This window comes from Mirounga leonina, unplaced genomic scaffold (assembly GCF_011800145.1).
Source record: "Mirounga leonina isolate KUSES-001 unplaced genomic scaffold, KU_Mleo_1.0 Mir_154, whole genome shotgun sequence".
Taxonomy (NCBI): Eukaryota; Metazoa; Chordata; class Mammalia; order Carnivora; family Phocidae; genus Mirounga; species Mirounga leonina.
The window spans coordinates 28,521,538-28,534,097 of NW_023270389.1; the positions used below are offsets into that span (position 1 = coordinate 28,521,538).

The 12,560-nt window shown below is 55.1% G+C and overlaps 2 protein-coding genes across 4 annotated transcripts in view; both read left to right on the top strand.

The window, feature by feature from the left end:
* Positions 1 to 3,006: 3,006 nt before the first annotated feature.
* Positions 3,007 to 3,579, top strand: ASCL5 (achaete-scute family bHLH transcription factor 5). Its single transcript, XM_035009528.1, has one exon. It carries the CDS (start codon positions 3,007 to 3,009, stop codon positions 3,577 to 3,579), a length of 573 nt encoding a protein of 190 aa, XP_034865419.1.
* A 1,605-nt stretch (positions 3,580 to 5,184) lies between these two features.
* CACNA1S (calcium voltage-gated channel subunit alpha1 S) overlaps positions 5,185 to 12,560 on the top strand; it is a 68,551-nt gene continuing 61,175 nt past the window's right edge. For all 3 annotated transcript variants that reach the window (XM_035010360.1, XM_035010361.1, XM_035010363.1), the window contains exons 1-2: positions 5,185 to 5,537; positions 7,277 to 7,382. In XM_035010360.1, coding sequence (XP_034866251.1) covers positions 5,386 to 5,537; positions 7,277 to 7,382 — 258 coding nt within the window. In that variant the 5' untranslated portion in view covers positions 5,185 to 5,385. The remainder of the gene's footprint in view (positions 5,538 to 7,276; positions 7,383 to 12,560) is intronic.

Here is a 12,560-nt window from a genome sequence, read left to right on the forward strand (position 1 = left end):
TGTCTGGAACATAAATAAGTATTGAATATTGAGTCAACACAAATAGATATTAAGCTATATTTGTAAAATTGTCACTAGATATAAATTTCTGACCTCTATCAAATTAAATTTAAATAATTAAATCAAATTTGAATAGACAGGGGTCACGTGGGAGGGTACAGTCTGGATCTCATGTTTTTACCCAAACAGGGCACTGCTAGCAAATAATTTTCAGCAGTGTTATGTACCCAACACTGGGCAAGGGGCAGAGAGCATTAGCTAAGAATGAAGGGCCAAGCCCCTGCCCTCTGGTGGCTTCTTACAGTCTGGCTGAAGACTCAGAAGGCACAAACTGAGAGTCCATGTTGGGAGCTGCTGAGCTCAGGCAGTCAGCATGGGCGGGAGCTCCCTCAAAGGTTGGCAGGAATGGGGAAAATCAAGAAAGCTATGAAAAGGGTCCCAAGGCCTGTCAGTAGAAGCCAAGGAGAGAGGTCAGGAATGAGCAGAGAGTGACAGGAGGAGACTGGTCCTGATGGAGCTGAGAGACTGTTGGAAAGAGATTTTCTAGAACCTTCCGTCGAAGGCAGCAGGGAGCCCTGAAATGCTGTTGAGCAGGGGAGGGATATGTGAATTTGTCCTGATGTCTGGCTCATTTGCTTCCACTCTTGAGAGCAGATGCAAGTCTCCATGACGCTTAGAATCGCTGTTCATTGTTCCCAGTTTTCATTCAGCAAGGGCAGAGCTAGCTGGCAACAGAGTTGGGACCCAATTAAGGACTAAGATGAGAAAGTGCAGAAGGAGACTCCCCCAGGAATCTGAGTCACCAACCTCCCCCTGTCAGGGAGAGAGCTAGCCCCTTTCTGTCTCATGGAAAGGCCTGGTCCAAGACCTCCTGCTGCCCCATCTCTCCCCGTGTGGGTGCAGCTCGCTCAGTCACTCCATCTTCTATGAGGAGGACGATGATAGAGTAGTGTGACAGGGGCTAAGACGGCATTTGTAGGACACTGGGGACACACACAAGTAGGGAGAACAGGGCCTGAGAGAATTCCTGGAGGAAATGACACTCAGGCTGAATCCGCTAACCACATGGGATGAGGGTTGTAAATTCGACGCGGGCCACTTATTTCTGAGGTAGCAGCTTCCTAGAGCCTGGGAAAGGCTGAGTGTAACCGAGCCCGACCCGGACAAGCCCAACTTGCTGCCTAGCCCTCCGGCCGGTTATTCAACGAGCATTTGCGCTGCGTCTGCTACAGGCCAGGAGCTGGCCGGGCTCTGGGCACACAGAGGTGAGAGAATAGACACTTCCGTTAAGTGCCGCAAGGAGAAGCCCAGGACGGGGTGGGAGGGTGCAGCCTGGATCCACGGGCACGGGGCACAGAAGGCTTTGGTGTCGCCGCCCCGCCGGGCAGAGGGCTGTGAAAGTCCCAGCAACACCCAAGTCTCTCGGAATCGGATTCACTTCCTTCAGGAAAGAGTTACCCCCCTTGGTGGACTTGTGGTGGCCACTGTGCTAGTTCAATAAGCAGTCTTTGAGCCCTTAGATGGAAGGCCCTGGAAGGTATCCCTCCCAAGACCTGATGCCCACTCTCAAAGGAAATGACGTCATCAGGTCCCCCCCTTTTTAAATTTAAATTCCAGTTAGTTAACATACAGTGTAATGCTAGTTGCAGGTGTACAACATAGTAATTCGACACTTCCATACAATGCAAGGTGCTCATCACAAGTGCTCTCCTTAATCCCCATCACCTGTTTCCCCCATCGCCCCACCCCCTTCCCGCTGGTAACCAACAGTTCGTTCTCTGTAGTTAAGAGTCTCTTTCTTGGTTTGCCTCTCTCTCTCTTTTTTCCCCTTTGCTCATTTGTTTTGTTTCTTAAATTCTACATGAGTGAAATCATATGGTATTTGTCTTTCTCTGACTTAATTTGCTTAGCGTCATATTCTCTAGCTCCATCTGTGTTGTTGCAAATGGCAAGACTTCATTCTTTTTTATGGCTGAGTAATACTCCATTATATATGTGTGTGTGTGTGTGTGTATATATATATACACACACATCATGTCTTCTTAATCCATTCATCTATCAATGACACTTTCCATAATTTGGCTACTGTAGAGAATGCTGCTATAAACATCGGGGTGCATGAATCCCTTTGAATTCGTATTTTTGTGTCATTTAGGTAAATAGCTAGTAGTGCAATTGTTAAATCATAGGGTCATTGGGCGCTTTTTATAAGCCAGGCCCAGGAGGTGTTTTTTGGCATATTTTTTCTCATTTGATTCTCACATATTATTATTAATCTCCTGTGAGGGATGTTGAATTATCTCCATATGTGGAAACCAGGACGCAGAGAGGCCCCCCAACCATGAAAGGATGAACACAGGTTTGAACCCAGCTCTGCCCCTATCCTCCTCCTCAGCAGCCACACTGCCTCGGCTCGGGATGCTTATGATCCCCCTGGAGGGTGGGGGTGGGGGTGACACAGAAGAGCCCATAATACAATTCCTAATTGATACGTTCACTCTCCTCTTCTTTAGAAACATTTCCCTGAGCTGAGCGGGCACACTTCTCACAGCAGCCGCCGTTGTGAGGCCCCGGGCGGCGGGGGGATCCCCAAGGCCGTGAGGAACAAGAACCGGGCACCCGTGGCCCCAAGTATGAAGTCCCAGGGTTAGTGCCCGTGGGAGGTGCCCATGCTGGGCTCAGGAGGAGCCGGGGTGCCGAGGCCTGCTGCCCTGCCCATGGGCGCCACGGAAGAAGGCAGGGGTCCCCGGAGTTCTGCGGCGCCACGGCTGGATCGGAGAGGGAACCGCTGAGCCTCTGCCAGGAGCCACACTAAGGCCACAGCAATGACTTCTGTCAGGGAGATCTCGGAGGCCACCCCAGAGGGCGAAGAGGAGCCCTAACCCATCCTGGTACCCCGGGGCCGCTGCTGGCGATGTGACTCGTCCCGGTGGTCGGGACCGCGCAGAGCCCAGGCGGCGCCGATTCGGGGAGGGTCTGCCTCTGGGTGCAGCTCCACGCGGCACCATGAACAATAACTTCTGCCGGGCCCTGGTGGACCGGCGGCCCCTGGCGCCCCCCAGCTGCATGCAGCTGGGCGTCGTGCCCGCTCCGCGCCGGGCGCCCTTGCCCCCCGCCAAGCCCCTGGGCAACGTGCCCCTGCTGCTGTACCCGGGCCCGGCCGAGCCGCAGTACTACGATGCCTACGCGGGCGTGTTCCCCTACGTGCCCTTCGCCGGTGCCTTCGGGGTGTACGACTACCCCTTCGAGCCCGCCTTCATCCAGAAGCGCAACGAGCGCGAGCGGCAGCGGGTCAAGTGCGTCAACGAGGGCTACGCGCGCCTCCGCGGCCACCTCCCGGGCGCGCTGGCCGAGAAGCGGCTCAGCAAGGTGGAGACGCTGCGCGCCGCCATCCGCTACATCAAGCACCTGCAGGAGCTGCTGAGCGCGGCCCCCGACGGCGCGCCGCCCGCCGCCTCCCCGCCCGGCTGCCGCGGCGACTGCGGGGCACGGGCGCCCGCCTCCCTGGTGCCCGACTCGTCCGAGTCCTCCTGCTTCTCCTCCTCGCCGTTCTTTGAGTCTGAAGAATCCAGCCACTGATCGGGACGGGGGCTGGTGGGGGTGGGGGTGGGGACCCGCCAGGGCCGTCCCACTCCCGACAGCAGCCCGGGGACTGCCGGGTCACCCGCGGTGCGGCTCAGGCCCCTGGCGTTTGCGGGCCCGCGGCGCTCGGGTGTCTGCGACGCCGTCCCTCTGCCACCGCCACCACCGACCTCATTCCTTCCAGCTTGGGGCAGAGGTGCAGGGAGGGGGAGAGAGGGGCACCACAGAGACCGGAGGAGCCCCGTCGGTGCAGTGAGGGCGCAGGGCCTGGGGAAGTTCCGGGTGCGCGCCGCGCCCGCTCCAGGCCGCGGGAGGGTAACCCAGCACGGCCATCCCTTGGGTCCGCCTCCCGCTCGGCTTCAGCCCCGCGCTGCGGACGGAGCTCAGCTCCCGGTTGTGCACCCCCCGCTGTGGGGCCTCTCCGACCTCGACCTCCGTCGCCACGGGTGCAGCCCTGTGTCTGCGACTCCCCAGGAGGCCGGCCGGGCTTTGGTTGGGATGAGCCATGCCCTTGCTGTCCACGAGATGGCCTCAGATCCTAGCGTCCACTTTGGGAGCTTGCTTGCCACCCCGCCTCCCACCCCCCCCCCCCCCCCCCACCCCCGGAGGAAAGGAGGCCAGACTGCGACTTGCACTCCGCCCAGATCAGACTTGGGAAGGGGCCATGTGCGTGCCTTGGTGGCGCCCTCCGGCTTCCTCCATGGAGGGCGATTACCCACCCCCACCCCTGGCCGCCAGGGTGGCCTTTTCATCCTTTTCCCCCCAGGTTGCTTGAGGACTGCGTTTTCCCCCCTCAGACTGTATCCCTCTGTGGGCAATGGGACCATATGGCGCTGTGTTTGTACCAAGAAGCTAAATAAAAGATTTGTTGAGTTGTGTGATTCCAGATCGTTGTCTACCTCCCTTCGCTGGTGCCCCTTTGTCACTCCCACCTGCGGCTCGGAACACTTACTGGGTGCCGTGTCGGGGGTGTTCTGGTTAGCTCTGCATTCAACTAACATTTACAGAGAGCTTAGTGTATCCCAGGGACAATGTCAGGGAGGGGCCAGAGTCCCAGGCAGGAGACACAACCCTTGTACAGTTAGGCGCTGGAGGGGTGGAGGGAGGAGGGTACAACGCACAGTCACTACACGCGGTGCCTGAAGTGTGCGCGTTCGAGGTTCTTCTGAGGGAGCCTTTCACCCCGGTGTGGAGGACTTGGCCTTCCCCGACAGGGCTGTGCACGTGCTGGCGAGGTCTGGCCTGATAGCTAGCCACAGGTTCTGAGATGGACGGGGCTGTGGTGTAGATACGCCAAACTAGGCCACCCAGCACCTTTACGGAGGGTGCTGTGGGATTGGGAGCAGGGGGACGCTCATCTTGGCACAAGGGAGCCCGTCCACAGTTTGAGGCTCCATATCATAGGTTACCCCCTTCCTGAACGCTCTGTTGCCCCCGCCTTGAAGCCTTCCATCCTGTCTCCCACTGAGCCCATCCCAGGCCTGTGTGAAAGTTCCTTCCGCCACCCCCTACCAACCTCCTCAGGGACATATTGGGATGTCACTGGCTGGGCTGGGAAGGAATGACAGCTGCCTGGCCTCAGGAGCTCAGGCCAGGCAAGCAGGGAGCCAGTGGAGGCTAATTTTACTTGCTGGGAGCAGGGAGAGTAATCCTTCTGCCCCCGCCCCCTGGCTGGCTCAGCAGGGCACGCTTGGCCCAGCAGGCTCAGCCGGTCCAGTCCCCAAGGCGGTGGGCACTGGGGACGCAGGGAGGAGAGAGCAGCGGGGTGGGGGAGCAGGAGACAGTGAGACCACCAGGAAAGCCATGGAGCCGTCCTCACCCCAGGATGAGGGCCTGAGGAAGAAACAGCCCAAGAAGCCCGTTCCTGAGATTCTGCCAAGGCCACCCCGGGCCTTGTTCTGCTTGACCCTCCAGAATCCTCTGAGGAAGGCCTGCATCAACATCGTGGAATGGAAGTATCCTTTGGGACCTCCAGGGTGTCAGGCAGAGCCCGTGTGATATGGGAGAGGGAGGCAGGGCATGGTCACAGATCACAGACTTTGGGGGCCGAGGGGACTGGGGACTTGGAGACGGGGTGAACTGCCCTAGGAGGGTGTAAGGAGCCTTTGGGAAGGAAGGCTTCAGCTGAGAGGAAAGAGTAGCTGGCGGGGCCGCTGCGGCCTGAGTGCTCGGCCCAAGGCCTGGTGACAACCATCTGCGGAAGGGGCCTGGATGGCTCACGGGGGCGGTTCGCAGGTGTGCCCAAATCCCATTATCGTGGGGCTTCACTGAGGGGTTTGAGGCGACAGTCTCATTTTGATACAGGATGGGAGAGAAAAAAGCAGGGGCCTCTGCAAGAAAATTCCCCCCCTTGGTGGGAGGGTGTGAAGGCGAAGAGATTGCCGAGTGAGGGGAGTCTAGCTGAGGATGGAGTCAAGGGAGAAATGGCCTTGAACAAAGGGCTGCTGTGAGGGGCTCTGGGGGCAGGCCGAGATGCCTGGCAGTTTTAGCTCAGACATACCACCCTGGGGACAGGGACTTGCAATCCCTCTCTCTGTTTGCATTAGCTCTGAGAGGAAGAATGATGAAAATATCTGGGTTATTTGGGGAAGGGAGGAAGGAGATTGGGGGGAGCGTCTGTGTCAAGTGCCTTCTCAGAGAGAGGTCAGGAATATTTGAAATATTTCTGTAGGGTTCTGGAAGACTGGGCTCCCACCAGCTGTTCCCTAGAAGAAAGGGGACTAAGGGCTAATCAGAAGGATAAGAAAAACATGGGACCAATTGGAATGGCTGGGCTCAGAGTCGGCCCTGCTGCCCACAGCTGCACCTGGTGACAGGGAGCACCCCATGCCTCTTCCTCCTGGCCTGTCTCCTGGGGGATCGGGTTTCCCCGGGGGAGGGGTTCTCTCTCCTCCATCCTCGGCACCTCTGCGCCTTCTCCTCTGCAGGCCTCTGCTGCTGGGGCCCACCTCTTCTCAAACCCCAGCAGGAAGAGAAGGGGGTAGTCAGTCCAGACTTTCTGCATCGTGGGCGTCCCACCCCAAGCTGTCCCCACCTCTACCACTGGCTTTCCTGTGGCTCAGCCTATGGGGTGGGTTGGGCTGCTCACCCATAAAGGAATGGGCCTGGGGGTGCCCCCTGGGAAATGACTGTGAAGGGGGTGGGTGTGTCTGGGAGCGAGGCGTGAGTGGGTGTGGGATGCGCACGCCAGTGTGTGAGCGTGGCTGGGGAGGGGGCGGGGTGGGCTGCTATCTCAGTCGGCTTATCCATTCCTTCCTCCGGTTAGGGGGGTGTTCAGGTACCACCTCTGCAGTTTCCCCTTTCCCCGTCCTGTCCTGCGGATACTCAGCCCCCAGCGTCCCTTGCCAGTTCTCTGAGTGAGCCCCTCAAGTTGTCTGGTGAGAATCTCGGGAAGTCATGGCTCCTCAGGAGCCAGGCAGGTAGGGTTGGGGGATGGGCAGGTGCTTGCTGTGGAGCCTTAAGTCTTCCTGGCCCTTGAAGCTGAGTAGCCCTCAGCCAGAAGCCAGAGCCTTGAGCTCCCATCACATCTAAGTGGAAGTTACCTGTTCCCGAGGAGAACCTGGCCATTGCCACAACCTGCAGGGGAGCAGGGAAGGAGCAATATGGTGCCCATCAGCCTGTATTGTACCACTCCCCTTAAAGCGGCCAATCCCACAATCCCTCACTCAAGGGGTCTCCTTAACCCTGACACCAGACCCTTTGAGACAATCATCTTGCTCACCATCTTTGCCAACTGTGTGGCCCTGGCTGTGTACCTGCCCATGCCAGAAGATGACAACAACACTCTGAACCTTGGCCTGGTAAGAGAGGTCCTCCTCCCCCGCTCCTGCGGGCCTGCAGCCCCAGGCTGGGGGAGGCCCCCTTGGTGGACTGCATGCTCCTGGATGGTGCTGGAGCTGGTGGATGGTCTCCTGAGGATATAGACCCCACCCTCCCAGCCACCTGCGGGGCTGACGGGGCGACTCAACAGCTTTGCAGGGTAAACCTGCTACTTCTGGGTTCCGTAATATTACCATCCAGCGCTGAGTGACTACTCACTGTGCCCTGTGCTAAGCCCCTGAGGAGAGGAAGCTCAGAAAATCCTCACAACAACCCTATAAAGTGGTGCCATCTGACAGTTATGGGAACTGAGGCTTAGTAGTGTCAGCTACTCAGCAATGGAGGCCTAGTGCTACTTTCCCTTTCCTGGATCTCATCCAGAAGGAACTTGTCTCCTGGGAGAGTGGGATCTAGGAATTCCAAAAGAGCACATGTTTTAGAGCTCTATACCACGTTCTCCTCGCTCCTTCACCAATAACATGGACACAGAACCATAAAATGCCAGATCTGGAAGGGATTTTCCAGGATCGAATTGTCCTCGCCCCTCCCCACCTCACTGGTTTACCGATGAGGAAACCGAGCCCTGTGGAGGTAAAGGGCTGACTTGACCTAATGGCTAGATAATAGTAAACATGGTTACCATTTACGATGTGCGTATTGGATGCCAGGTTCTGTGCTAAATATTTTACATTATTGTCTTTCTTAATTCTCTTAACTATGCCCCGTGAGGTAACACCATTAAATCCATGTAAAAGACAAGGAAACTGAGGCTCAGAGAGTTTGGGTACCTTGCCCAGGGTCACCCCACATGCAAGTCCTGCCACAGAACTCAGGCCTCTCTGACTTTAGGACCTGGTCTTATGAGCCCTGTGTTGCCCATGTGGTGACAGCATGAGAACTTCTAGGGGAAGCCATCATAGAAACAGGGCTCTCAGGCATTTACTGTCTAGGCCCCTGAGGAGACAAGACAATGGACCCACCATCTCAACAGGCTTTTTCCTGCATTTGTACCACAGGGGTGGGAGGGAGGAGGCCAATTAACATGCATCCGGGGCCTGAAAGAAAGGTATTTATCTTTGCCTCTCCTCCTTTTTGCCGGTTTCCATGGGAATCTATCTTGAGCTGGTAAGAAGCTGGGATTTTTAAGTGTGTGCTTGGCTATAAACAGAAAAAACTCTGAGCTCCTGAGTGTGGAAGGAGAGTGGGATGAACTGTGGGCAGGGCCCATACAACCAGGGCTGGGAGGGGGAGCTGAGCCTTCCACAAGACAGGCCTCATATTCCATGTCCCTGAATCCAGGAGGGCTCTGGGTCCAACCCACTCTTCGTGATTTCATATTTTTGGGCCTTCGTTCCACTTCAACTCCTTAAGAAGTTGACTACTTTCAAAAGAAATTGCCCTCTGTGGGGTGTTAAATTACACTGTCGTCTTCCATCTTGAAACAAAATGGCTGCCCTAAAAATTTTGCCTGGTCCTGTGAGCTTTCCTTTTGCTTGTGGGATGGAGTTACAAAGCTTTGGGTAAGGTCTTGAGCTCACAGGCACAGGTGAGTTTCCTGGAAGACGAAAACCTGACCAGAAACCTTTCCAAAGCAGTGAACATCACTTCAAATATCAAAGTTGGACAGACTATTATCAGTGAAGGATCCTAATCTGATCCCTTTGGGGTGAAGCCCAGAGAGGGTAGGTGGTATTCAGAGTCACAGAGCCAATTTCTAGCTGTGGCCTCTTTATTCCCACATGTCAATTATATGTTCATCTCTGTACAATCCAGCAGGAGGGAAATGAGAGGAATTAGACCAGAAGGAAGGGAAATCAGACATTAATCTCTCTCTTAACCTATTGGCTGCTTTGTAGGTTTCTGAGAAAAGTTAGGGACTTTTAGGTCATCCAAAATAACCCATAGTTTTTAAGAAGGAAGGCCCAAGGACCCGTTCTTCATTAACTTTCTTTCATTTAACAAATATTTATTTAGTGCCTATTATATCCCTGGCACACGCTGGGCGTATAATTGGGAACCAAGTAGACATAGTTCCAATCTTCACAGGGCTTAATTAATTAAGTCAATTAAACAAATAATTATAATTAAACCAATTACACAAGTAGTTAAAATGAGATGGGAAATGTATAAGATTTGGGACACTATGATATTATATTGGAGGAGGACCTAGTCCTTCCCAGAGGATGAGATGTTTACCCTGAGATGTGAAGGATGAGGACGGGGTCAACTTCATGGGCATGTGACCTATACGGTCGCTCTGGGGCCCACACTCAGAAGGGCCCCATGCTTGGAGTTTAATGATCTGTGCTTACAGTACGGAAAATTTAAATGATTTCATCTTTGAATCCTTATTTTGTGAGTGAAGACCAATGGGACAATGGGACGTGCCCCAGTAGCCTGGAGCCATGGCCCCCTCACAGTTCCCCCCCTGCCACCTCCTACCAGCTTCCCACCTCAACAGACAGACACTGCTTAGTCTCTCCCCACTGGTGTCCTGAGCTGGGCTCAGGGTTGGGTACACGTGGGTCTTGGGTGTCTCAAGACTCTGGGTGTTTCCCCACCCTGGGCTGACAGGATCATAGCCCACTCAGTGAATCACTGCTGGGTGGAGCCTATGGTATCCCCCAACCAGATACTTAGTGTCTCCTGGAGCAGAGGTAACCATACCCTTGTGTGCTGGCTGTCCATCTTGGGTGGAGGCAGCAAGCCTGTGGGAAGCGAGATGCCTGCCTCCACTTCCCCACCTCTAGCCAAGGGACAGGATGTCTGGCTGCTGGATGGTGGCGGACTGAGCATGCAGTGGGTCATGAAGGAGGTCAGGGAGTGCGTGTGAGGGTCTGCACTTGCCCCCCACAACAGTAAATAGGCAGTAAAAAAACATGTGGGAAGGAAAAGGAAACTGTGGAAGGAAGGAAAAGGCTTTATATTTTAATACCTTTAATGGCATTTATTTCCTACTTTTTGAACAATTTTTCATTTTATACTGGGCCCATCGATTATGTAGCTGGTCCCGGAGGAGGGCTGGGGACACCAGGGGAAAGGCTGTAGAAGCCTCAGCAGGGAGCCCCATGAGCGAAATGCTGGAGGCAAGAGGTTGAGAGATGAGTTTGGGACTTAGAAAAATCTCTCGGGCCACCATGTAGAGGGTAGACTCGGGTGGGATGAAAAAGGAAGCAGGGAGAGGGGGGAGGAGGCCGTGAAGTGGTCCAGGCAGGAAATGGGGGAGACTGGAACTGAGGCATGATGGGTAAGAGGATGACGTTGAGAGATAGTGAAGAGATGGCTCAGTGGGACTTGGTGCCTGATGGATGTGGGGATGGAGGCATGGGGAAGGGGAAGAAGAGGCAAGGATGACACTTGGGTTTCAGAGTAGGTGACAGGGTGGATGGCCGTATCGCTTTACCCAGACAGGCAGCACCGGGGGAGGAGCAGGCTGAGGTGGGAGGAGGGAGACACTGATTTTCGGTTTCAATCATGTTGAGATACAGGTGCTGGGGTTCACTGGGCAATTGGCTTTGCAGGTCTGAGCATTTGATGGGGGTGAGAGGTAGGGGGCAGGGCGGGTCAGGGGGGTGAGAAAGGCTTCCCACAGGTGCTTTGTGTGCAGAACAGAGTCGGGAGGCAGTTGGCACCCTCCATTGTGGGAAAGAAACCCCGACCCCTGTCTGTGGAGCAGACTCCCCTGCAAGGTCTGGGTGCCCCTCCAGGAGCTTTCTCCTGCTCTCCATCTCCTTCCCCCTCCCCCCAGCTTTTGCTGCAGGTGATGGACTGGAGCTGAGCTACCCCCCAACTCTGCCTGTTCTGTGTCAGTGGGGAAACCTGGGTCTTCCCTGAACAGAAGAGGACACTGAGGCTCAGAGAGGGCAGGGGAGTTCTGGAGAGACACGGTGGGTCAGAGGACAGCAAGAAGAGGATCGGGGATGCTGAAGTCCTGGCCAGCCATGTAGCATCATGGCGGAGGGGGAAAGGGGCTCTGACATCAGCCAGGTTGGGGAAGCAGAATGGGTTCTGGAGCTACCAATGTATACTTTTGAATCCAGGACCATTCATGTACTAGCTGCGTGATCTTGGACACGTTATTTAACTTCTCTGTGCCCTCAGTCCCCTCATTTGTAACATGGGGGTAACATCATATACTTGAGAGAAGTTACTGGATGAGTCAAGACCTGGGGTGTTGGAGTGCCCTTTCTCTCAACATAAGGAATTTTATTATGCAGGAACCACAGTGCCTCAGAGTAGGTTCCCCAGTCACAAAGCCCCGGTCACAGAGACCCTTGGGTTGTTCTAGATTCAAAGGCTATGACCAAAGGATTATTCCAAATAAAAAAATTCCTCTTCATCCTACCCGCTATCTGTCCCGGATTTCTCTTAGATTTTTCATTTTCACTCCTTGAAACATCCAACTTATCTGAATGGCTTTCCTGGCCACCCCAACCCCCTCCTCCAGCAAATTCTCCTCCTCCTCCTCCTCCTCCTCAACAGCACCCAGTATTTGTTGAGCACTCACAAATGTGCAGGATCTATTCTAATGCTTTATATACATGATCTTGTTTATTGCCCACAACAGCCCCACGAGGCAGGTTGTATTATTTTTCTCATCTTTACAGAAGAGTAAACTGAGGCACAGAGAGGTTAAAGCACTGCACATGCCCAGCTGGTTATGTGGGCAGGCCTGTACCCTGTGTTGGGCATCTTGATGTGGCTTTCTTGGTATCAGGAGAGATGACCATCCCTGCTTCCCTGGCGAGTGGCACAGGAAGGAGTCCCACGAGAGCAGACACCAGCCCCTCGCTGTAACCCTGCTTTCTCCTGATTGTGAAGCTGCTGCCTGCCCAGGCCAGAATGGATGCTCAGAGCATCCAGCCTCAGCCTCTCCCTGGGCCGGACTCCACTTGCCCAAGAGAGAAGCCTGCCTCCGGCTTGGGAAGCCTGAGTCTAACACAGCCCTGTCCCAGAATTCTCCCAGGAGAGTGAAGGCTGGGGATGCAGGTCACAAAGGGACACCATTTGTCAGAGAAGCAGGAGGATGGACTAGACACTGAGTCACCACGGGGGCCAGCAAAAGGGCAGTGAGATGCCCAAGGGCAGTTGGAAGCCAAGGCCAGAGCTCAGGGCCCCAGCCTCCAACCCAGACCAAGACCCTCCCAAGCCAGCTCTGC

Excerpts from the sequence above, each read along its gene's own strand:
- ASCL5 (XM_035009528.1), top strand. The coding sequence starts at position 3,007 with ATGAACAATAACTTCTGCCGGGCCCTGGTGGACCGGCGGCCCCTGGCG.